A 26,975-nucleotide genomic window follows, 5' to 3' on the forward strand; every position below is an offset into this window, starting at 1 on the left:
AGAAAGGATGAAACTATGCTATAGTGAAAAACTTTGATTCAGTTTGAAAATGTATTGATTTTTAAATATTGATATTGATTGTAAATACAAGTAGAAATCATCTAGAATACCAAACTTTACACCTGTTAAAAATTTGCAATGCAACCAGAAATACAGGGCAGCCGGCATCCAATGCAAACACACACACAGGGCAGCCGGGATCCAATGCAAACACACACAGGGCAGCAGGGATCCAATGCAAACACACACAGGGCAGCCGGGATCCAATGCATCCACACACACAGGGCAGCCGGGATCCAATGCATCCACACACACAGGGCAGCCGGGATCCAATGCAAACACACACAGGGCAGCCGGGATCCAATGCAAACACACACAGGGCAGCCGGGATCCAATGCAAACACACACAGGGAAGCCGGGATCCAATGCAAACACACACAGGGCAGCCAGGATCCAATGCATCCACACACACAGGGCAGCAAAGGTGGCAATGTAACTGTTCACAAGGCAGCTAAGGTTGGCAGCCAGGATACAATACAACTACAAACACAAGGCGGCAAGGATCCAATGTAACTGCTCACAGGGCGGCAAGGATCCAATCCAATTGCACATGGGGCACGAAGATTGCAATGCAAATACGCACACATGGGAGCCAGGTTACAATTTAAGTGCAATCCAATTACAATGCAATTGCAAACACAGGGTATCCAGTATACAATGCAACTACTCTTTGTAAAACTATTATAATTAGTAGTAGAATACATACACACACATAATTAGTAGTAGATTTAATACACACACGCTCAAATACATACACAGAAATTACCACTGGAATACTATCACCAAATCTCAGCTTTCACCCATATCAAAAATACATTTGTGCTTCTTCTATGATGCCTTGAACATTTAAAGCCATATGGAATAAAACATAGTGCTGTTTCAAAATAACATATTCATTAAAGTGACTTTGGGGAAATGCAGAGTTGCAACATTTACGTCACAATGAATGCTCTGTAAAATGGAGGAATTGGACAATTGTTCTAATTCATTCCTAAATGTCCAACATTAACCCTCAAGCTGCTTGTTACTAGAACACAATGTATTTACAAAGTTAGATATCTAGCATCTGTACCTTACCTTTTGTGTCACTTCACCCCACTCCCTCTATCATGTAAGCTCATTGAGCAGGGCCCTCAACCCCTCTGTTCCTGCGTGTCCTATTCGTCTGGTTACAATTACATGTTTGTTGGTCCACCAATTGCACAGCGCTGCGGAATTTGTTGGCTCTTTCATCACAATAATAATAAATAATAATTTGTAAAAGTTAGTGACTAACATAACATGGGGCAATTCTGTAAAAAAATAGCTAATTCTACTCTTAGCTGGACGCTGCCAAACCTGGACCTCTCATGACGTTAGCATTGTGCATCATCCTAATGTCCGGTTTCCATGGCATGATTTGAGAGTTAAACTAGTCGCACACTTTGGTGCAGCAGGTATTATGCCATCTCTATTGACCTTATTTAAGTCTTTTTTATGCTCGGATGCCCTGTCATAGTTTTTGTGCCAGACAGCATGTCGTATTGATTTATCATCATTACGGGCATTTGACTTTGGCTTGTTATCGACTATTCTACCTTCTGTACCTGCTATTGGCTCTGTTTACTGCCTTATTCTTATTCTCTGGGCTTGTCCCTGACTATGCTCCACCATGTCTTCAGATGTGTTTTAGTTAAGCTTATGCATTTGAATGGAACCCAGCCGCCTTAAAGGAAGAGTAGTCCGCTCTATCCTTCCTTCTACTATACGGTCTCAGGCTTTGCATGTTGTGTTTGTGAATCCTGACGCCTGGCGCAGAAATTCCCTCTGATGAGTGTGTCATGAACCGTTCAGGCTTGCAGTGGCAAGTAACTTTTAAAGCCTGTCTTGTAAAGTACGATTTGACATTTTTAGCCATAATATTACATATATCCTTCCTACAGCTACATGGACATTGATTGGAGTCCTGCTTTTGGTGGCACTACAGCATGCAAATGAAATCTTAGGATATGACTGTTCATTTATTTAATATATTTACACCATACACATCAGTTCTAGATTTCATGTCCGATTGTTTAAAAAATTGCTTGACCTGCGGGAAAAGAAGCTGCATAGACATAGTCCATTAAATGTAACTTTTTTTTTTTTTAGATATGCAAGTGTGCCACATATATTTTCCTCTTTTATACCCTTTAATGTAACTTCAGTGAACATTATTAGAATGAACGGATACTACTCCGATCTACAGAAGTCATATATAATGTAAGTGAACAGGAGGGAATTGTTATATAATTCAACTGTGTTATGTATGTATGGCTCACAAGAGAATTAGATGATAAAATGTAATCACTGAGAAATGTCAGATATTCTGAAACTTCACAGAACAAAGGGAAATATAATTCTACATAAAAGTATCATAAATAATGAATGAAACCTTCCTCCTCAGATTCTGATTCTGGTTTCCCTCTTCTATGTTTCTCTGTCCCTCCATATTAACCACAGGCACCAGGTTGAATGGTGATATCCAGGCACAAAATTTAACAAACATCTATAATCCATACTGGAAGGTGAGAACGGCACTTAACTAAGATATCAAACAACAAAACTACTATGCATTCAGAAATTATTCAGACCCCTGATTTTATTCAATTTTTTTAATGTTGCAGCCTATGCTAAAATGGTAAATTATTTTTTAATCTACACTCCACACCCCACAAGAACACCCAGTATGCCACAAATTACAAGTTGGATATCGTGACAAATCTGGTAAAAAGCATGACATCCCCTGTCATTGGAGGTCTGAGGTTGTGCCTACTCTCCAGCAGTGCATGTCGTCAGTAGAGGAGATATATAATATGGTGGTTCTTACTGCAGAGTAATATGACCGTACAGCTGCATGTACAGAATTATGGTATTCTTGGCTGATGCACATTGCTGAAGGAGGGAGCACACCGGTCCCTTCGCAATAATTTTTCTTTTTAATCTTTTTTGGGATGCTATCAAGCTTGTAAATAATTTTCTGGCACTTGCTGGGATGATGTGGCTAACTCCTTTCATCCCTTCTCTTGGATCCTCTTTCCCTCCCTTCCTCTGCTTTCTCCTTTAATTCTTGGCCTATATTCTCTTTTCTTATTTTTTATTTCTTTGTTTCTTTTTCTTTGTACCTAGTTCTCCAAGGGCTTTTGACTGCTTGCCTAATTCTGTAGGTTTTGTTTTACAGAAACAACAATGTAATTATTAATTATTGCCACATTACTGTATTCATGTTAGCCTATTTTGCTCTCTGGCCTTTTCTCTTTTTTTTTCTGTTACATCTCCGTAAAATCTTTACATTAATAAAGATTGTAAAAAAAAAAAAAAATGAAAGCATGGCTTTGATGCATGTTTACATCAAATGCCTTGCTGTGCCTTTTGAACTAAATTCAACATCTTATATAACGTTTTAAAAAAAATTGTAATATTGAACTGCAGCAAACAAAAAAAAAATACAATATTTCTGTATGAAATTAAAAAAATGCCCTAATATTTTTAAACAAGTCAGGCCCTCTTTAACTATAGAAATGTGATAATGCAGCCATATTAGTACAGTCTTCAATAGTCTGCCTACCATTACATTCTTCGAGAAATGAGCGATGTGGAATATATTGGCACTATATAAATGCCAATAATAATAATAATAATAAAAAAAAAAAAGTCACATATCCAAGAAAGGGCGACTGTAGGTCCAAGTACTATTTGACAATTTGGAAGAAAAGCAGATATATAACTGTATGCATATTACTTAGTTGTTAAATGCAAAACAAATCTGCAGAACAAAACCAGTTCAGATGAGATGTGTGAAAAACAAACAAATACAATGGAACTGCCTTACAGAAAATTAGGACAATGTTAGATAATTAAAAAACAAATTTAATGTCTGTCAAAGCACTGAAGAATCAGATTCACAGAACACTGCAAAAGATCAGATACAGTACAACTGAAAACTAGGTGGTGCGGTGCAAATGTGTGGAATAAAATCAGATAAAATTAGATTTAGCAGCTCTGAACAAAATGAAAGCATACAATGTGACCACAGAGGAAATACACATTGCACAGCAAGTTACATCTGCATGATAGCAAATCAGGGGCATCACTTAAACAGATCAGAAGCGGATATTTAGTATTAGATGAAAGAATTATAAAATATAGACTCAAAAGAGAATCAGTATACAAAAGATCTGCAAAAATGATGTTTAACACAGTGCAACAGAAACATATTTAGAGATTCTGTAGAGTACACAGATTCAATTCATATTTGATGAGAAATAACTATTTTAATATGTTAAAACATATCATATGGTTTTAAAGCGTTATCATATGCCTCTGTTGCCTCATTTCTAGCAGATGTGGCATTTGGTTACATATCTTACTTCTCACAGTAGCACCTGCACAGAAAAGGGATTTTGACATTAAATGGGCTACAGAAATAAACTGTCCCCACCCCCAGCTTTTAAGAGAAATACAAAACCATGATGAAATAAAAAAGTAAAATAAAGCAACCCATAGTAAGAAAAAATATACACCCTGTTCCAAATTATTATGCAAATCCTATTTAAGTGTCACAAAGATTAAATATTTAGTTTTTCAGTTTAACTCATGAATGGCATTGTGTCTCAGGGCTCTTTTGATCACTGAAAACAATCTCGGACACCTGTGATAATTAGATTGCCAGGTGAGCCCAATTTAAGGTAAAACTACTAAAGGAGGGTGTTCCACATTATTAAGCAGAGCACCATTTTCATGCAATATGGGGAAGAAAAAGGATCTCTCTGCTGCCGAAAAGAGTGAAATAGTTCAATGCCTTGGACGAGGTATAAAAACATTAGATATTTCACGAAAACGTAAGCGTGATCATCGCACAAATGTCTCAAACATTCCCACAAATGTAACCAAGCCTTCTAAAATGTGTCATTGGTGTCATCGACTGATCAAGCAATTACTTCTGTTGATCAAAAGACATTACTTTTGACAACCCCTGAGGAAAAGACAGTGTTCACCGCCAATTCAGCTATATGTACAATAACCTGCATACATATGCAGGTTATTGTACCAGATTTTCTTAATATGTCTCGTTAGATAGTAGGTGTCACTCAACCATAGTGCTGAGGATAGTTCACAACTTATTACCACTTTATGAGCTACACCTGTCTTAAAAAACATCAACTTGCTCAGCGGGCAGATACACAACATTTGAAGGCAAGACCCTCAGATGCTACAGCTTCTGAAACATTTGTGAGAACTAGCAAGGCTTATATGGTGCAAAATGTTTTTGGAAAAGTACCAATAATTTAGCATCTTATAGCAGTTTGTTTTCAGTCATGGCAATGTGTATTAAAGAATGGCACTCAACGAGGTTTCCGTAATCTGATAATGAGTCTTTTATTTCATTTTTACACTTACAGCACATTTCACAGTTGCAGGGAAGGTAGATTTCTTTTTTTAAATAATCTTTTTTTAACAAAATAAACGAGCCATGATTCATTTCTGGTTTAAAAATGATTACTATTCCATTGTAGTGTAAAACAGGATTACACTGGAAATGTAGTGTATATTGAAATCAGCAATGAGACAAATAACAGAGGCAGGAGACCTATTAAACAAGTCAATAGTGAATAGTCATAGAGTCGTAACTTACCATTTCTTAGCCGCAGTCACATCTTTGTTGGGAAAGACAAGAAACTTGGTAATTCTATTTACAAAAAATATTTCCAGGGCCATTTCCTGAAAGACAACCAGTTCCATGTTGTTAACATGCCAACAATTCAAATCTCTAGCAAACAAAAAGATTTAAGAGATATACCTGCATGAGGAAATTCATGGTTTTCAACTCCATCACTTCGTGGTACGAGTAGCGCTCTGCCCAAGGGATTGCAGGCTCTGCCTCTTTCCCTGGGGATGCTAAGTTGTCATGAGTGGGTTTGGGGTTTTCATCAGACTTTCTGGGGCTGGAGGGTTTATCTTTGAAGCACAGGTCATAAATGAAAGGATCCTGAATGCTACAAAGGAATAACAGCATAGCCAGTTAGTTCTTCTAAGACCATGTCCTGCTTCCACTTTATATCCTTAAAAAGGTTTGCAATACATTGCTGTTGTTTTAGAGACATTAATTAGGTCCAAAGACCAGCAAACCATATATTTCCATGCCCCAGTTTCTGCATCTTGTGCAATGCTACCTAAAAGCAGGAACTTCATCACCCAATCCTAATACCCCTACTGTTTTCTATTGGAATATTGAACATAAACCATAATCCACTGATCAGCAGGGTTCTATGGACTCAGTAGGGTTTCCAGCTGTTGTACTTCAGCTGTCAACTGCCACCTGCAAAAAAGCTAAACCGTTGAATTACAACTCCCAGATACCTTATGTGTGTAGCTTTTACCGATGCGGGCCACGATTGATGTATTTAAATAATTGGATATAGCAAACACCTGCTGTGCAACTTTTACCGATACATGTCACCCCGGTGATGTACTTAAATGAGTGAATTTAGCAAACACCATGCTCAGGTACAGCGACAGAGCGTTGCATTGCATAAGCTCTGTAAGCTGTATACACTGTTATGCATGAAATGTACACTCAATTAATAAAGCATTATCAAACAGACATAAATGGAAAAGACACAAAACTGCTGATTTGAATACTTGTATGTTTCCCTGCAACATAATTTCCCTTTTTTTTTAATACATTTTAATTTATCTTCAGCTTGCGCAAACAAAAGTGTTTATATGTGCACATGAACATCATAATACAAAAACATAAAATCACGACACATACAGAATCAAAAAAGTGGGTATAAAAAAACATTTGCAAATTGGCAACTGTCACCCTAGCACCATTTTTAATAAAATGATAATTTCATGAAGTTTTGAAAGGTAATAGATTCTGTGTTAAACGACAAACCCATTTCCTTTCAAAACTTGGTGAAAGGATCATTATATTAAAAAACAGTGTGACATTTCTCCTTTAATATACAAATTAAGAATACGCATTAACTAATTCTTAACATACAATCAAACTGCAGTTGTAATAAGGAAAAGAAAAGGCTGATGTTTTTACAAATAAAATGTATTTGTTTGGTACATAGAAATATGCGTTTCCATTGCGTAATTAGATGTTTTGCAATGATATCCCACGTGGCAATGTCATATTACCTTGAGACTCCGTGTATACTGCATGCTACCTGCCCGGACGAGGACAGAGTGAAATGAGGACACAGGTAGAAATGATCTCTCCCGAACAGAAGAACTCCTTCTATGATTAGGTGTCCTTCTACTAAAACCATAGGCATCTTTACCAAGATCTGTAGATATGATATGACCGAGAATAATTAATACGAGGCTTTTCAGTCTGTTTCACTTTAGGTCATGCTTTAGTCAAGTGGTTAATGTGATAAAGTTACATTTAGGCATGAATTTCAATGCCATTTAATACTTGGTACAATTAGACACCCCAAATGGAGAAAAAAAAAAAAAAGGTGTGCCCATTAAGGCTCTTCAAAGAATTCTTCTAAATTTGAACCCCATAAGTTGTTTTGTTTTTTGTATCACAATATATAATATGAATACGTTTCAGCATAGTATCAAATAAATCTTAATTATATTTCTTCTGCCATCGAATTATACAATGCTCACGTCAGTAAATACCGGTATTTCCTTTTTCAAACTGTCTTCACTAACCCTTGTTTCTTATCATTTTATATTCTGCATAAAACCATACACACCTAACACTCAAGCTTTATTCTGGATACTTTTCACAATAGAAGTTGCACTGCCCAGCCAGCATTGATCCACTTGACCATTACTCACGGGTAATAGGCTAATGCAGTGGTTTCCATACTAGTCCTCATGGCCCACCAACAGTCCATGTTTTGTCCGTATCTCCATTGAAGTAAAAAACGGGAAATACATAATTTCTGGATTGTTGGTGGGCCATTAGGACTGGTTTGGGAACCACTGGGCTAATGAATTAAGACAAGCTGGGCAGTGGGCTATTTGCACTGTACTGCAGTGCCAGAAGGTCCATCCTGAAAGATTAACATAGCTATTAATGTTCACACTCGTTTATAACACCCTCAGTTCCCAGTTACTAGTAGATATGAGTCCATACAAGCCCCCAGATTTTTCTCTCTGCACATCTAGAGATGTGACATCTCTCTCAGCATACTCCAGATGCAGAGACAGTTTTCACAGCGCTCTTTGCACTCCTGTGCATAATAATAAGTAAAAAGAATCAGGATGTGTTGTGAGTGGTAGCACAGGGCTCAGTAAAAGCAGTCTCTGCCATCAGACTGTGCAAAGACTACTTACTTCCCACAATATTGACCAGGGAGGAAAAGCCTTGACTGCCCTGTCTCATTGTTACCAACGGAACGGGGGGATTATAAATTACTATGAACAGTGACAGCTCTGTTTTTCTTACAGGAATCGGAAAACCCAATAAAGTGAGCAAACCCCAATAGAGTTTATATACCCAGTGCAGCAGACATATATTAAAAAGGTGTACACTACACCTTTAAAGGAAAGATACCATAAAATAATAGAAAGAACCTCGTAGAAAGGAGAATCTACAAAAACATTGTGACACTTACTTGAATAAAAGTTTTCTATTTTACACAAAAATGTTCCTTAAAATTAAAGAGTATATATAGGGCAATTTCATCTGTTGAAGTCTACTCATGATCAAAATTCCCACTGCACAGGCACTGCAAGGAATCACTGAACACTGAGAATACTTTTGGTCAGGATCACCTCCACTATGGAGTCCCAGATACACCACAAAGCTATGTCAACACGTTTTGTCTGATCACTCAGACTTCCTTCTTTCAGGAACAACTTCATGTTACTACTCTGTATCACAGTGAATGCAGTATTTTAAGGTCGTCCTGCAGTACATATATCTATAGCAGATCTCACAATTTCCACTTGTCCACTAGCCATTAGCAAGTGAAAATTCAGAACTGATGAGTAGAAATTCACTCCTAGCTTGCAATAGTAACTTTTTGGCCTGGCTACGAGCACTGGACATGTAATTTTCATGTCCTGCTATAAGTACCCCTACTAAAAGATAAAATATAATCACCAAAATTTTATTGAACATACATTTATTTTAATTTTGGTGATACATAGCACATTTTACCACTGTGCACAATTCATATTTTAGACTGGATATCTTTTTTTGTAGATTCCTTTTAAATAAGTGGTGATATAAACTGGCAGAGCGAATATAATGCTTCTTAAAACCAAAAGACACAAACTATACAAGTCACACACAGACTCATTATGTTGCACAGCCTGTTACACATACATCACTGAATGGTGTATAACACAGACAGGTCCTGCTGAGTTTAACAGGCTCCCTGTATTGCCGTCATCTGTGACTGTGAACCGCAAGCACAGGGACATCGAGCCTCAGGCTGACACATAACAATTATAACAGTAGCGAGAAAGGCTTGTTCTTACGCACACATGACCCTTCTCTCAGCAGGAAGACACTTTACTTATGGAGATCACTGAAGTATTCTCCGCACCTGCAACTCTCTCAGCCTCAGTATAAAGCCCAGAAAGGCTATTTATCGCATCTCGAACTGGGACAGAGAAGCAAAAATGGAAACTTTCCCAATGTTCGAAGCTTGTTCTAACTAAACAGTACAGAAACGAAAAGGCCCGGATACATATTTTCATACTTCAACAACATATGGTATAGCTCCCTCTTCACCTGCTATTCCTGTATGTTAAATATGTTTTATTAGAATTAAATGTTTGTCTGGTTTATCTATTGTATAGCGCTGCAAAATATGTGGGCCCTATATAAAAAAATTGCAATTATAATTATTATTAGACAGTGATTTATGCATATTTAGATAGCAATTATATAATCAGGGCACATACATTTAGTGTTTTTAATATTCAGTTATGTTCTAGTTATAGAAGCTATTGCCCAAATTAATTGTACTTGTGTCATGTCATCAACCTTAGAAGGATGAATTAATTATTCTTAATAATAAGAACAGCACCAATTGGCATTTTCCTCCAGCTTCATCATGTTTTTTATTTTTTTTATCTTAGTCTTTATTTTTGACAGCCATAAGAATAGTACTAAATGCACAGTGTAAGGAAAGTACACATAAAGAAATATAAGTACACATTCAGCATGAACCACCCACAATATTGTTTAATATACAGTAGGTGTCTATCACATTAGTGCAAAGCGGTTTCATATCAACCATGAGTTACCTATGACATTATTTAATATACATTAGGTGAATATCGTTTAGGAGGCTCACCATGAATAAGGAAAGTTTAAAACTTCTTGCATGTTTTTTTGACCATTGTAACATCTTTGGAAGAAAAATCTATTAGTGTATCTTCCCTACAGCAATCATTATACCAATTTTGGATAAGCATCCAGACCCACCTTCTCATCTTTGGGAAACTCTTGTAGGATATAAAGTGTCTCTGCACAGCGATCTTTGGGAAGTAAATTTTCTCGAAGAGCTGGGAAGAATGTCAGACTGTCCTTCTCACTTCCATTCTTGTTATGCTTCAACCAACCACCTTCTGAAAGAGAGGGCACTGGTGATTGCCTATGTGTTAATGTGAGTGCGGCCAATAGTTAGAACCCAAATTGTTGTCGAACACAAATTCCATGATGCTTTGGGTTATCCATAGCCATTCTGCTATGAAATGGTTAATAAAGCCTGTGCTGTATACACTTTTATATTTATCAAATATTTTTGCTGTCCTTATCATCAGAGAGACCCGGTTAAATTATTTAAAAGGTCAAGGAAGATTATTTTTAAGAACTTTGTTTTCATGTGTAAGTTGATTCAAAGAACTTCAACGCAATCCATTCTAAAATAATTTTCACATATGTTTACCATTGTTTCTGAAGTTATTGCCTTCAAAACAGGTGTATTTGGATATAATCCCAGTACCAACAGCTGGGTTTCTTGGGCAAGTTATTTTATCTCTTCGTGCATCAAGCACCAACAATTAAATTGCAAGCTGGGCACTTGTGCCTTAAAAATTCAACATGCACAGCTGTGTATATTGCTGCGTTACTTCATTATAAGGACTAAAATAGATCGGGAGGGACTATTTAAACTGGAACACAAACTGACATTTTATTATTTGTGCACTCCAAAACTTGCATCCTACATTTTGTGAATAATATTAAAAAGAAATTAATGTAAAAGAGACTACAGCATACACATACCAAAATAATAATTACAGTGGCATTTTTGTTTCTAAAAAAAACTTACAAAAACGTGATGCTCTCCTCTAACAAAATATTAATATTGTTTGAGAGTGAATCGAAAAAAAAAAAAAAAAAGAAAGAAAGAAAGAAAAAGAAAATATAAACAACAACAAAGCAATGCACTGTGATTTCAGAAATTCAAGTGTATAGATAAAGGTACGAAATGTTTTCTGCACATGTTTACTTTTGGAGAACAACATTTTTGGTTATAGGGTCAACAAGACGAAGGTACACACTAAAACACATGGGTGCAGTACTATAAACTATTAGTTGTTTGATGGGTGTTAATTATTCATTTACAATTCACACAAAGTCTGTCATCTGAAAAACATCTTGCATTTTCCAATTTGAACAACAGAAAAACAAGTAGTTTTATAGTTTTTGTTCTTTTTAATTTAGTACAATCAGTCCATATATCCAGTAATTTTTGCTTTCTTATTTTCTACTAAACTGCTGTGTACAAATTAATTCATTTTCTAGAGGAAGTTATGACTAATTGTTTAATCTTTAATTTGGAACAGGGTAAGAACAAAATTAAAAAGACCAATAATATATGACTGGAATTTAGAGACAATTTTTTTTTGGTTTTTTTTGTTGATACTCAGACATGTGGGATATACACACAAAGACATGAGTTTATTAGGCGAGTTTAATTGGGAATTGTGTAGAATTGGAAAAAAAAACATATGAGGAGACCTGTATGTGTGTGTGTATATATATATATATATATACACACACAAATATTTGATCATAATTATTATAATTAAAATCAACAAATACTTTAATTAAATAATTAAAATCAACAATACCGCCAACAGCAATTTTAAATTAGGAGTTTAGATAAATTGGTATAAACAGAAACCCATGAATTTATCTGACGTGACAGATTAGGGGGCATCTCGTTTACAATACAGATGTATAGAAATGGAAAAATTTAGGTAGATCTTTTAGCCATTATGTTTTTTTTTTTTTCCAAACATACATTGTTTTGAACAGGTCATCTGACTTCCATTTAGTTGAGTGCCTAATCTAAATTTTGTAAGCAAACTGAGAAAAAGAGATAATTCACTAAGCTTCACATTCCCGATAAAACGTATTAATGGCAACACAAACCAACTATCAGCCTGCTAACATCCAACCAACCCCGGGCCTGTCCCCTACCATGGTCACAACAAAAATGTGCTCATTAAATGCATTTCACTGTATAATTTGAAACAAACCATAAATGCTACGTGAATAATTGTAACCATACTATACATGAAAACTGAAAATCTAACGAAATGCCAAAGGTACCTTTCCTGTACAACTGAGCACGAAAAAATAAAGAATAAAAAAAACAAACCAAAAAAACAACAACTTATTAATGGACAGAAGTGCAGACAGGACAGGAAATTAACTAAACTTTAGATGATAAATTATCCTGTGCACTCATATTCCCATGCACTACATTGGAAGACTATATTCCACAGCTTCATATTGGATTTTGTGGTTCCAGCTACAGACATCCAAAGTTTCACGGATATTCCATGAGGCTGTCTCTTCCTCCCTGCTCAAAGCGAGCCACACAGGAGGAATGGAGGGAGGAGGCTGGATCCAGGCAGCAAGGAGTGTATCTGTGTGTATGGTGTATGTGCCAGTGTGTGTGTATCTGTCTGTCAATGTGTGTATCTGTCTGTCAATGTGTGTATCTAAGTGTGTCAGTGTGTGTATCTTTGTGCCAGTGTTTGTATCTGAGTGTGTGCTTCAATGTGTGTTTATTTAAATGTGTGTGTGCATGCGGCAGTGTATGTATCTGTATGTCAAGGTGTTCATACATGTTTGGTGGCTGTGTGTGTGTGTGTGTGTGTGTGGTGGGGGAGGCGCAGTAGCTGGTGAAGCCACCTCCCTGACATTTTTGCATGTTGTGATGTCTGCAGCTATAACATTCACATCGTAAGAGCTAGTATCCTAGGTTGCTTAATGGCTTTTACGTCTACAATAACTGAAACTGAAATGTTAAGTAGGAAGCCATCACAATTCTAAATAGTTTTAAAGGTGAATAGCATGCTCCCTTCCCACTCATCTCTGAATAGAATGTAGCTATTTAAGCTGTAGGCTGTTACTGTTACAGTGCAGGAATTCTAGTTAAAATCCCTACTAAATGAATTCTACTTTACACTCCCATCCCACCATAGGAGCTCTAGTTAACACCTTCGCTCCACCATATAAGTTATAGTCAACACTCCCAACCACCAGAGTTCTACTTAATACCCCCAGTATAGGTTTCCTAATTAATAGCACCACTATATAAGTTGCAGCTGAGACTCCATGATAGGGGTTTTGTTAAGATCTGCACCATAGGGGTTCTAGATAAGGCCTTCAACCAATGAGTTCTAGTTAAGGGGTCACCAGGCAGGTGAGAGACAATGGTATATGCTACCGATGGGGAGCCTCTGGAACCCTTGTCGTGCCTGACGGAGAAGAGGCGCTCACGTTGTCGGTAGGGGGAAGAACCAAAAGCATTCCTAGCGGCTTTGCAGTTAACGGAAGAACAAGGAAGGGAGAGGACATGAAAAGACAGGGTAGACTCACTAGCCAACTCCTAGCAGACAGGTTTTTAAGCATAGCAAACCATAACGGCAGGTTCCCTGCTAGATGTTATTGTTATGCTAGGCTGGGAGAGATAAAGGTTACCACATGGGAGCTAAGTAACTGAGCATGCTTGTTGGAAATGTTATACAAAACGTAATTGTTGGATTTATGTTATTACCAAAATACTGTTTACAAATTGTCTTTGCTTGACAAAACTACTTGATCCCACAACATAAATAAAGAATTAAAAAAACAAAAAAACAAAAAAAACAACAACATTTTTTAACCTACACCTTCCCTTTAAGACCTTCACTGAAGGAGTTCTAGTTAAAACTTTCACCATACTAGTTTAGAGAACCCAAATATTTCTCAAAGCAACTTTCAGACTAGTGAGAGGAATATTTTACAGAGATATTAAGGTGCATTTTCACAAGCCTAGTCTAAAAATCCCAAATACATTTGACAAATAATAATTGCTTCATATATATATATACAACATACATACACACACAATGTATAATTTGTCACGGTCAAAAAAGTAATTAAAATGCCAGTGAACAGTACAAATTTTGGTTGCAGCTTTTACTATTCAGTATTTAGCCACTTATTAAGTCGGCTGCGTAATGTTTTATTCATAGGCTAACTTACTTGAATGTATAAAAAAAGTTCCCATTTGAAAGAGCACATTTTAATATTTAGCACAATTTACTTTACATAGCAATAGGAGACTTATTCTCAGGAAATTAGCATTTAGGATAATGATACTACAAATACAGGTATGGTGCACTTCTAAATAAAAAGAAAGGAAGCTTGTACGATACAATCTTACATTTTAGATGTGTATAGAAGATTTCTATGTGATCTCAAATTACAAAACGTTTAAGAAAAAGGCAATGACATAGCACAAGCTTGTTGCCAATATCCTATTTTTAGTGTTATGCCCCTGAAGATGGCAAGTGCACACATTAAAAAGGATGATTGTAACTGCTGAACATTTTATAAAGCTAACTTTAGCTAAGATCAATGCATTATTGATGGTGTATTTTATGGTTTGTGACTACTAGCAAGATACACATTGCTGTATTGCTGGGAATATTTCATGGATATATAATTTAAGCATGTGGAAAATACCTGTGTTTGCTATTCCATGGAAGGGGAATGCTTGTCCTTTCTCTCCGGACAACTGAAATAGATACAAGAGTGATACAATAGTGAGTAATGATGGAAAATAGATATGTCCCATCATATGAGGATTTGAAATCCCAGAATCTTATGTTTAGGTGGTGAATTTGTGATCATACATGCAATTTTGGGCACCAGTTAAAACTACTTTCTCAAGGGACTAAAACAGCAGTCAAATCTACTTGACTCTCATGAAAGTTTTTATGGGAAAGGTAATATATTTAAATACAATATTTTCCCTGTTGTGTCACTGGTGGTGTTCCATGTTTGTAAAGAGGTGCCTATATTAGGTGTTTATATTAATTTCAGCTTCTTACCTCTGCATGTCGACAGACTGACTTGCTGGAACAAAGCGCAGGTTTGCATAGTTTTGCCACCAAATCGATTTAAATTTCTTTTACAAACGTATACCTTTTTCAAAAAACAGACAATACTGTACTGTGGAGTCTGTATGTGCAGTGTTTCAATCATTCAATTTGAAACACTATACATATGGAGTTTATCTTCTATGTAGCTAAAAGTGTAACTCCACCTTCGACTCCGTAATTGGGGTATCATCAGCTGCCCTGAAACTAGAGTTACGAGCTGACTAATGTCAACTCTTTGCAACTTTTGTTGTGCTGAGAGTGGTCATTACCCGGTCATTGCCGGGGAAGGATCCTCCTGTCATCATTACCAATACAGGTGGCTGTAGTGGTTATGGTGCTTGGAGTATCCCTTTAACTATTTATGTGTTTTGGACATTAAAAATACCTGGCCGTGCAAAGCTTCTTGCAGAATTTTTAATGCAGTGAATTTTCCTTTCTATATCACACTGTTTGTATTATATATGTAACTGCAAATATTATTCTACATAATTGAGCATCTCCCATCAGTTACTGATGACATATTACCAAAGTCCGTAACTTCTTTTGAACTGACTGCATCCTCTTCCTGACACGCCATGGACCCTCGTATGGGCTCAGCTCCCTCCTCTGGTCACTTTGACTAAATAGAGATCCCCACACACCTCCTTCTGACAACAGCACCTCTTCCTCGGCCAACCAAGCTTTGCCAGCAGCCATGTGTTCACACTTATGCATCTAGGAGACAAGCAACATAGGCTGAAAGGGGACTCAAAAATGCAATATAATTATTGCATTACAAAAGAAAATTACATCCCATTGACATTCTAATAATGTCTTGAATAAAAATAAAATAAAATATAATTAATTAACCATTTAATTGACTTAGAAACGTGTTTCTTAACCTCTTTCCATCCACAACACCTAGGAGCAATGTTTCTCAATCTACAGCCGAATACACTTTATTTTGCTAAACACAGCTAGACTTAGAAGTCTACCCAGTATATTATCACATATAATGTGCCAGGTCATAATCCCATAACGAGGAACTCATGATGTACAGATTAAAGGGGCATTCTAAGCAAATTAATCACTAAAGCACGATGTAGTACCTATGATACAATAACTCTCCTGGCTCCATCCCACTATTAAATCAAATTGTGATTCTTACTTAGGTTCCCCAGGCACTTGCAGCCAGCTCTGCTACACAGATATCACTGATGCAGAGGTTCCTACTTCAGCAATATTAACCCCATCCAAAATGTATTGGCTGAGAGCATGAACTGACAAGCTCAGCAGTTTCATTAAATCCAAATATTATCAAAATTATTATATTAAATGCACAAGGAGAACTTTACAGACTGGCATTATCAGGAGCCAAATCATGGCTCCTTCATCATGGCTTCAAGGCTTTTGAAACTGTTGCACATAGAAGGCTTAACAATAAATTACAATCTTTAAGTTTGGATTCTAATATTGTTGAATGGGTAAGGCAGTGCCTGAGTGACAGGCAACAGAGGGTTGTAGTCAATGGAGTATATTCGAAGCTTGGGCTTGTCACCAGTGGGGTACATCAGGGATCTGTACTTGGACCCATTCTCTTTAATATTTTTATTAGTGATATTGCAGAAGGTTTTGATGGTAAGGTATGTCTTTTTGCTGATGATACTAAGATATGTAACAGGGTTGATGTTCCAGGAGGGATAAGCCAAATGGCAAATGATTTAGGTAAACTAGCAAAATTGTCAGAGTTGTGGCAGTTGTGGCAATGTGGATAGGTGCAAGATAATGCATCTTGGAAGTAAAAACCCAAGAACAGAGTACAGAATATTTGATAGAGTCATAACCGCAACATCGGAGGTAAGGGATTTAGGGGTGATTATTTCTGATGACTTAAAGGTAGGCAGACAATGTAATAGAGCAGCAGGAAATGCTAGCAGAATGTTTGGTTGTATAGGGAGAGGTATTAGCAGTAGAAAGAGGGAACTGCTCATGCCATTGTACAGAACACTGGTCAGACCTCACTTGGAATATTGTACGCAGTACTGGAGACCGTATCTCCAGAAAGATATTGATACTTTAGAGAGAGTTCAGCGAAGGGCTACTAAACTGGTTCATGGATTGCAGGATAAAACTTACCAGGAAAGGTTAAAGGATCTTAACATGTATAGCTTGGAGAAAAGACGAGACAGGGGGGATATGATAGAAACATTTAAATGCATAAAGGGAATCAACACAGTAAAGGAGGAGACCATATTTAAAAGAAGAAAAACTACCACAACAAGAGGACATAGTCTTAAATTAGAGGGGCAAACGTTTAAAAATAATATCAGGAAGTATTACTTTACTGAGAGGGTAGTGGATGCATGGAATAGCCTTCCAGCTGAAGTGGTAGAGGTTAACACAGTAAAGGAGTTTAAGCATGCGTGGGATAGGCATAAGGATATCCTTACTATAAGATAAGGCCAGGGACTAATTAAAGTATTTAGAAAATTGGGCAGACTAGATGGGACGAATGGTTCTTATCTGCCGTCACATTCTATGTTTCTATGAGCGCCCAAGTTATTCAGGTAAGTGTCAAAATTTGTTTCACTTTTAACAATGGAACTCTGCCAAGGCAATGAAGCATTTATGGTGCTTAGTATGTCCCTTTAAGGAAAACTCTAGTTTAGTCTTTTTGTTCAATGAAGAGGTAAAATACGTCCATCTTTTCTCATCCTTTCAACCATGCCTAAAAAACCACAGTAGGAAATGTAACAATTTGAAAGAAATGGTCAGGCAATATTTTTACCATGATGGTGGCAGGTCAGTTTCATGTGTATTTTCTAAGGTTTGTAGTTTGCTGGAATTTAAAGTGGGTCTACAAGTGAAAAATTAGATATTTACTCTGAATTCTAGCTGTGTGTGTGTGTTAATTAAAGGGGAATCATCGTATTCTTTAAACAAAAAAAATCACTATAAAATTTTTTTTTGAAAATCACTTTTTTTCATTTGATGTTCCATTTTTCTTTATTTTTTACTTTATACTAAAGATTTCACAAGACACATCACAAGCTGGTTTTGACCAGCCACAGCCAGTGAACATATTGCAAATGAGGAGGAAAAATATATATTTTTTTTATTTTACCTCTTCTCTGTATTCCTTCTCTATGCCGACTGCCAAGCCCGTAGGACAGAACTCAAAACAATGATTGACAGGGAGCCGGATATATATATTTGTTCAAATGAGGAATAAGTAAGCATAACATTAAAAATTCTATATCCCTTTAATGAGCAGCGAAATGTTTCACAGAGCTCCTGAGAGTTCAGTGTTGGGAATATTGTGGATGCCAAATGGGTTTTGGTAAATTTTCTTAGCAGGTTTCCTTTGGGGTCTGAAAGTTGCCACTTTGCACCGGGCACAAAAAACAGTTACTATCTACCAAATGAAAGTAGGAGCTGATAGAGAAGATCAATATTTCTTAGCCCTTATAGCAGATAAAAAATAAATAAAAATAAAAACATTCTATTTAGAAAATTGTATAAATTCATAAATGCATATTTTATATGAGGTTTTGGCATGAAATATGTGGCCAGACTTACACACTAATAAAAGTTTGCATTTTTAACATGCATGTAGGTAAAATCTCCCACAATGCACACAAGCTGTTACTCATGCCTCAAATGGGTTATTTAAAGTGCTACATTTTTAGTACTGGAGACTACACTTCAAATGAAAGGATATTTAGTATGTTTAGTTGGATACTACATTTATTTTGAAAGAGATTTTTATAAACTTTATGGTTATTTTTTATGATTTCTTATATTACATTATTATATAATTACTTTTTCAGATAAAATATCAGTAAGAGTACATTAAGTTCCTCAACTAAATTATTCTCAGCGTTTTATTTGCTTGATGTGATTTCCAATATGGATACAAACATTGTTAATTATCATAAAGAAATACTCAATAAAAAAAGTTTACTTAAAGTGTATTTTTTTTTTATAATTCTTTATTTTTGGAGTGCAGAGTAATTTACAGGCGTAAGCAATGACTTGTACAACGCAATAAATCATAGTAAACAAATATAGGCATAAGAAGTCAAGAGATGCTGCACTTTTTTTTTATAGCAAAATAGGAACATGAGTAAGAAAATAAATATTATAATGATATACAGTGTACAAAACAGGCGAGTGTCATACTAAGCTGACTTGTCTAGTTTGCAGGCGTTTTAGCTGTGCTACAAAGCAAGTTTCCCCAGGATGCATTGCACCTGGGAGGTTTATAGCACCGCCCCCTGCATGCTGGAGCCTGTGGGTAGCACGTGTCGAGTGTCGAGGTGTTGGAGCAGCTTTTGCATCGAGTTTTGGAGCCATTCTGGAAATTGTTTGCAGTTGTTTTGGGACTTTTTGGTGCATTTCTCAAGCTGTGGAAGCTGAGCTTCATCGTTTGCATGTCTTTTATTGTGTGTTTTGCATTGTGGGTTGGTTTCCATGCCAGCTCATTTTGACTTTTTTCTGACCTCCAGAACGGATTAATTGATTTTCAATGCATTCCTATGGGAAACCGCGTTTCGGTTTACACCGTCCCGGAGAACTCATTAAATTCGTAAACCGAGGTCCCACTGTATTAAGCAATCCCTTGGGACAAGAACATGGTATCGGTATAGAACCACCCAAGCCTACAGTCACGATTTAGCTGACCCTTACCAGAGGCACCAGGCAATCTTGAACGAAGCCGATCCTTTGTGAGTCTTCTGCCCCGCTTCTGCCTTCACAGGCTGCTCCAGTGGCTGCTTTCCATTGCGGGCTCGCTCTTTCGCCTGAGCCGACCCCTCTCCCTCGAGCCAAGGGGGTTGTTCACTTCCCTCCTGACTGACTGGCACACACAGGCATTGATTACATTTATCCCAGAAGGCTGAGAAGATCAAGTCTAGTTTGCAGGTAAGTTCTACCATCTCTCTGCTGTGCTCAGCTCGACCCAAGGTGTCCACCATCTTAGAGCAACGTGCTCAGGACAGTTCGGTATGCCTTCTGTGCTTCCGAGTTGCCAGAGGGCCCACTAGGCGAAGACCAGGATCACCCCCACTGATCCTGAGGGGGAGGGGGGGGTGGGGAGGCCTGTACCGTGTGGCATCAGAATTCCGAATGGAAACCACTGGGCTGGATAGCGAGGCGGCGGCTGTCCACCTCATTCGCCACCCGGGTAGGCCTCAGATGCAGCTATGCCGATGTGTATAAAATATATATATTAATATAATGTATATAATAAGAGTAGCCTCCGCACCAGCACCTCTGTGCCCACAGGAGCACTGCTTCCTGGCTCCAGATGGGTAGGTTAAGGTTATTCGCTTTTACGGGCATTAATGTCGATAATCAGCAGGAGCTCAACGTGGATGCAACCTCTCAGCATGGCGGTCCGGCTCCCCTCCCCCCCTCTTAAAGTGTATTTTAATATACGTGTGTAGTTTTAGTATGTACATTCAAAGGCTTTACAGATGTTTCAGGCTCATAAAGTTCCCAATTTAATCAATATCCCTAATTGGTTGCAATTCCAAAGGGGAGATGGCAAGACATTCATACAACACAAACAGTTAGATAAAACAAATAATATCCAGTTTACTATATTCTGTTTTGCAGTGGTATTTACTGACTATTTGTATAGGCACTGTGATTCCTTCCTTGTGGATGCCAATGATATTTATTAAAGCACTATTATCTTTGCACGTCTATATCTATAAGTGATGTAACAGGATGTAGCTTGTGGGGGAGGACATTGTATATGTCTGGATCTTCTAAAGGAGACCAATAATCACTGGATGGTTATTTCAGTATTTCTTTATTTTTTACATTGCACAATTTAGTATTTTTTCCCTCTCTCACATGGACGTTTATATATTCACTATACTTAATCTGGTCAGAATGATGTTTTGGTTTATGGGTATGAGCACTGGGTGGCTATTTGTTCTTTTGTTTTTATAGGAGGTCAGAGATGCAATATACAAGGCAGGTCATATCACTAGTGAAAGAACTAACGGTAGTTACATTGTGGTCTTACACTCACTGTCTGGTTATGGAATGGAGCAAACAGTATTATACCTGCTGATGGTCTCTGTACAGACACTTAAACACTTCTTGTCCTGTTTTTTTGCAATTGTCCAGTGTGGAAGCAACATCCTAAGAAAAGAGAAACAAAGAAAGGTGGTTGAGAGGGCAATTTAAATATGGATTTTCTATGTAAATCACATAAGCAAAGTCAGAACACATGTAACAAATGAGAAATTAAGGACTCCTCAAATAAGTCTTATGCAACTCTTAAAAAAAACTATGATTTCTTTTTTAAAGGATACTAAGCAGCAAAATAAAGCTTAATTGAGCAGTTTTGGTGCATAGATCATGTCCCTACTATGCCGCCTGCTCTGCAATGGAAGACTATGCATAGAACAGAAACAGATAGGGGGCGCTCCAAATAGTGAATCAAGGCAATAAAAATACTTATACAGACTGGTTCTTCAGTTCATATGTACACCACCTAAATATCAAAGATAATAGCACATAGCATAATACTGCATGGTGGGAAATTGTTTGAAACAGTATGTCAATTGCCAACTCACAATCTGCAGAGCCACGTATAGTAGGCTCTGACTATAATCGCATGCTCTGATGTCTCAGGAAATACACCTCCGCTCTCAATGCCCAGAACTCGACTGATCCCAGGAGTCAGCAAAGAAAAATAGTCGGTAGATCCGGAGTATTCAAAATGCTAAAAATCGCTATTTAATCAAAGGTATTTAAAATAAACAATAAAAAATATTGTATAAATACAGCAAGAACACCAACGCGTTTCGACCCGATGGTCTTTTTCAAAGTGTATTGTCCAACTATCCGGACGTCCTTTAAATATCCTGTCCAGATCATCTTTTTTGGCGCCAAATTGATTTTCCCGCCGATCGTTCATTCACTCATCTGTGTCGCCTTCATTTCCGGCTCTCAGTGATGACGTCTTTCCGTTTCCTGTTGCGTACGGCGCTTTCCTTTTGCATCCGTCGGTGGCATTGTGGTCTTAGTCGCCATCTTTAAATGTCCACATATCGGGCAACACTAAGTTTTATTCACTCATTCATATTGCAAAAAAGTCCCGAAATATGAGAATACTTGATCGATAGTCATTATTGCACCATATTTACAGTAACATGATAAATTCATCCTGTATGTCCCAATACTATAGCAAATATAACATATATATCCCATTATAATTAAAAAATATAATTCACTATATACAAATATTGTTATTAAAACATATATATCTCAAATGTGTGTAAAATATATGTAAAATATATATTCTCATTTCAATCAAAAAAGGGGGGAGAAAAAAAAGGGGAAAAGAAGGGGAAAATGTTATTATCATAGATATCTTCAGACTATGCATGTTGCCTTGATATAAACCGTAATCTGCTCCAATCCAATTATTTTCATAGAGAAGCAATGGATTAAAATAGACATGCCTAGCCAAACATAGCACTCCTACAACTTCTAAAATGTTTGTTTGTTTTATATTTCAGCCCACTAATATCAGACCTCTTCAGTGATATCAAGTAGCCTGGGTGACTTTAGTGGTCTTTTAGAACACATTAGTTTCTGTTTCTGCAGCATAGTCGCACCTCCCCTGGCCGAGACACACAGCCAACATGAAAGAATTGTTGAAGTTCAATCAGATCTTAAGGCAGAGTGTGTTTACTGTGGAAGTTATTATATCATGCTCTGATAAGTTGAACTTTAAAATGACACTATAGGCACCCAGACCACTTCATCTGATTAAAGTGATATGGGTGAAGTACCCTAGTCGCCTTAACCCTGCAATGTAAAACAGTGCAGTTTCAGAGAAAGTACAATGTTTACATTGCAGAGTTAAGACAATGGCTAGTGGCTATCTTCCATTAAAGTCGCTTCCTGCTTTTAAATGGAGTTTAACTCCATTTTGTATTCCTAATGCTATAATACCATACATGCATTTGAATTTTCCCATAGTAAAATACTGAACTAATGCTTTCCTATGGGGAATCTAAAGACATAAGATGTCCTCGTGCAAAGCGTATCAATCGATATCTGGAGTTCCTTTCTGTCAGCCGATAATCAGGATACAGCGCTCAAAGTGAGCTCTACATACAGCCATTTAAACCAGTTTAACACACCACAGCTAAGCAGAGCAGCCACAGTGTTTCTGGGCTGGCAGGTGCTCAAAGATGACCCCCCTGGAAAGACCCTGACAGGGATTCCAAGCATAGCCCCATGCCGACTGATCAGTGCTGGGCTTTGGTAGCTGCCCAGTACTGATAACAGTATAATCAGCATGCTTAGCTTTAGCTTTACAGGCAAATGCAAATGAGTAAATGCATCTGCCAATATCACATATTGATATTACAGATATATAGATCTGATATCAGAACTGATGATAAGGTAAGGGTTACATTTGGGTTAGGGTTAATACCGTTTTAAGGTTAGGAATAGTGTAAGGTTAAGGCCAGGAGTAAGGTTAGGGCTAGTATAGTGTTAGGGAGGTTTATATAGGGTTAGTGTTAACTGTCAAAAATGTATATTATATTATATCCTAGATCAGGGGTCAGCAACCTATGGCAAGTGTACACAAAGCAGCCAGCGATAAATAGTCTCTGGACTATCAGAATCCCAGTGGGACTTCAGATATCTGTTTATGCAACCTGAGCGGTGATTATAGGTGGTGAGGAACACTCCTCAATTTACACATTGCGGCACTTAGAGGAAGTGATCTCTTACTTCCTCCCCGTACCTTGTGAAGTGGAATCTGCAGTTATCGCAGCTTGTGCCCTTCACCTGTACTTGGCTATTCCAGTACACAATGACCCCAGGGAAGCCACACAGAGCTGCACAAAAAGTAATTCCCTCATGCAAATAATACAAATAGTCTACACACAAACACACATAGTCCCAACAAAAGCACTGACAATCCACATACATGGACACAACCCCACAAGAAGCCTCTCACATGCAATACTACAATCAGCCCCACAGTTACACACACCACCAAACATACAATGTGATATATCATCCAGACACTGGGTTCCTCAAGCAACTCCCATACACAGCCCACATTCACAGCTATCATACACAATACCACAAACTACTCATAAACATATACAATAAGTCATCTGTTCACAAAATATGGCATTGAAGCAGGGGAAATTGGTATCGACTGTAGGGTGAACCCTCTACAGCCAATGGTCCGCACTCACATTCTCCTATGAATGTTGGGAAACTCTACCGTGGTATTCAGGTTTAGAGATAGGATATATTTTTTTAAAAGGATATATTTTTTTAAAAGGACACTTCTGATTTTAAAAAATCAAATATTGAAAAAAAAAACAAAAAACATACTGCTTAAATGTTTTGTAAGACTTCCAAATGAAAAGATTTACAGTAAGAGTAATATTAACAAAAATACATTCTACTCAATATATTGTTTTCTCTGTTGACCTCCACATATAAGCCACTAGTTCATCATCCAGAAGATGGAGGCTGCCCTTGCGCCTGGTGCGGCGATATTGCTGCCACTCCCTCGGTTGTCTACAGTACTCGTCTAATTTACATGTTAATTTGATTGCAAGAAGTCAGAGAGTTCCCAAGCAGCTCGACACAGTGTCAGCTCCTCTGTGTGCAGTCACAAGATGCCTAATGAACTTAATTAGATGATTAGCAATGTTCATTACCCTTCACGTACCCGGGTGTGCTGCTGATCAGGGACTCAAGGAGGGCAGCAAGCTGCCTACTCAGGCTGTCTCTGTTGCACAACGGGCAGGAAAACACACACATAGATTCGGCCTATGAGCTGCAGGCCTGGATGGTTAAGTTAAGGCCATAATCAAAGTTCCAACAGTGACACATGTAATAATGCCCGCAGCAAAAAAAATTTAAGATGTCATGACCTATGGGATCAAAATCTATTAGTGTAATCTGTGGGATACAGCATGGCTTCCTAGTCTGGCGTTCAAATGGTTATGTTACTTTGAGCTGCTTGTAGATGAAATGTAAGGAGGGAGCTTATCTTGAACCAGTTAACCCTTTTCATCTCTGAATAACTGAACATCTCAGTGCTTGCTCTCTCTACGTAACAAATGATAGAGCCTGAGTCTTCTTCTACTTAACACATTCACTGCAAGAAAAAAAAAAAAGAAACCTAAAAGCAAAGGTTTCAAGGATGAGATGAGAAGCAAAAATGAGTAACACTTGTTTTTATGTATGAAAGTTAATGAATTATTCCATCAAAATATCAAAAGTGTAGATCAACTTGAATGAGTGAACAACACATTCCAATATATATATATATTACAAACTTAAAACCTAAAAGTTCAGCAACGTCACATTTTCTAGAGAAGTAAGTTAAAGACATCTACAATGGCAGTCAGGATAGTGGGAATTGCAGTCCAATCATAATCAACTTCCCATATGTGATGTATCCCTACGTTGGTTTGAAGGGGTTAACAAGCTGTTCGAAGTTTTGGGGGTTCTACACTTTCTGGAACGTATATGCCTGTGATGTCATCCATCTATGTGTTGTTCCCCTCATCATTAACACCCCCCTTTACCACAACACATACACTCAATTTGCCCTGGGGTCTGTTTAATTATTTTTTAAAACTAATTGTGATTATTCCGGCTGATCGGCTCAGCGAGCACTGTAATTGATATCTGCTGGTTTCTCCCACAGAGAGACGGCTACGGGACGTCTTTTGCGGCTGAAGGTTAAACGCTCTGTTATTGGTTTTCCCCTAAATATGCCAGATCATTAGATCATTAGCTCCCCCACTGAAGTACCCACCATCTGGAGTTGCGAATAGAGACATCACTCACGCAGGAATGCATGAAATTGAGGCGCCTGTCTCTCCTTTTCTCTCTCTCTCAACCACGCAGAGCACTACGCTCACAAGGAGATGGAAGAGAAAGGATATTATTCATGTACTGTTCTTCCTCATCATGTCAGATTCACGACAGCTCCGCCGAGCTCTGACACTACTGATGCCCGAGGGCTGGAAGGCTGCACTGCGTTCCTCCAAACTCAAACTTCCTTAGAAGTGGAACGGCCTGCGGCCCAGCGTTACATGGAGATGGTCACACAGACAAAAACAGCATTATATAGAAAGACACTAAAAACATACTCTTTGATGCAGACAAGGTTTGACAAATTGATTTATCTGTCACAAGTCTAACTTAAAGAAGACTGAATGCTCCTTTCACTCAGGGAGGTGCAGCTCTGGCGCCAAGAGACTTAACACTATATAGACATGGATTGTAAGCTCTTCAAGCCAGGAACTAAATTAATGTGCTTAAATCTTTTATGTCAACCACTTAGCCAATAATCAACTCCTTTTGTACAGGCGATTGGATTTAAATAACAACATCAACTATATATACACAGTGCACAGATATTCACTTCTTTTGATACATTTTCGGTCATTTATCATTTTCACGTAATTTTCCTCCTATACCCTACATAATTGATTTGAATGTGGTCAAAACATTGATTTCCA

At 37.6% G+C, this 26,975-nt stretch overlaps 1 protein-coding gene across 1 annotated transcript in view; it reads right to left on the reverse strand.

Annotated features, from left to right (window-relative positions):
* WDFY4 (WDFY family member 4) overlaps positions 1–26,975 on the reverse strand; it is a 344,228-nt gene that overhangs the window by 63,142 nt on the left and 254,111 nt on the right. The window contains exons 40-46 of the mRNA XM_063434671.1: positions 21,514–21,591; positions 15,982–16,170; positions 15,038–15,089; positions 10,493–10,635; positions 7,231–7,379; positions 5,879–6,074; positions 5,714–5,799 (exon numbers count right to left, since the gene is read on the reverse strand). Of these exons, the coding sequence (XP_063290741.1) occupies positions 5,714–5,799; positions 5,879–6,074; positions 7,231–7,379; positions 10,493–10,635; positions 15,038–15,089; positions 15,982–16,170; positions 21,514–21,591 (893 nt within the window). The remainder of the gene's footprint in view (positions 1–5,713; positions 5,800–5,878; positions 6,075–7,230; positions 7,380–10,492; positions 10,636–15,037; positions 15,090–15,981; positions 16,171–21,513; positions 21,592–26,975) is intronic.

Source organism: Pelobates fuscus, chromosome 10 (genome assembly GCF_036172605.1).
Source record: "Pelobates fuscus isolate aPelFus1 chromosome 10, aPelFus1.pri, whole genome shotgun sequence".
Classification (NCBI taxonomy): Eukaryota; Metazoa; Chordata; class Amphibia; order Anura; family Pelobatidae; genus Pelobates; species Pelobates fuscus.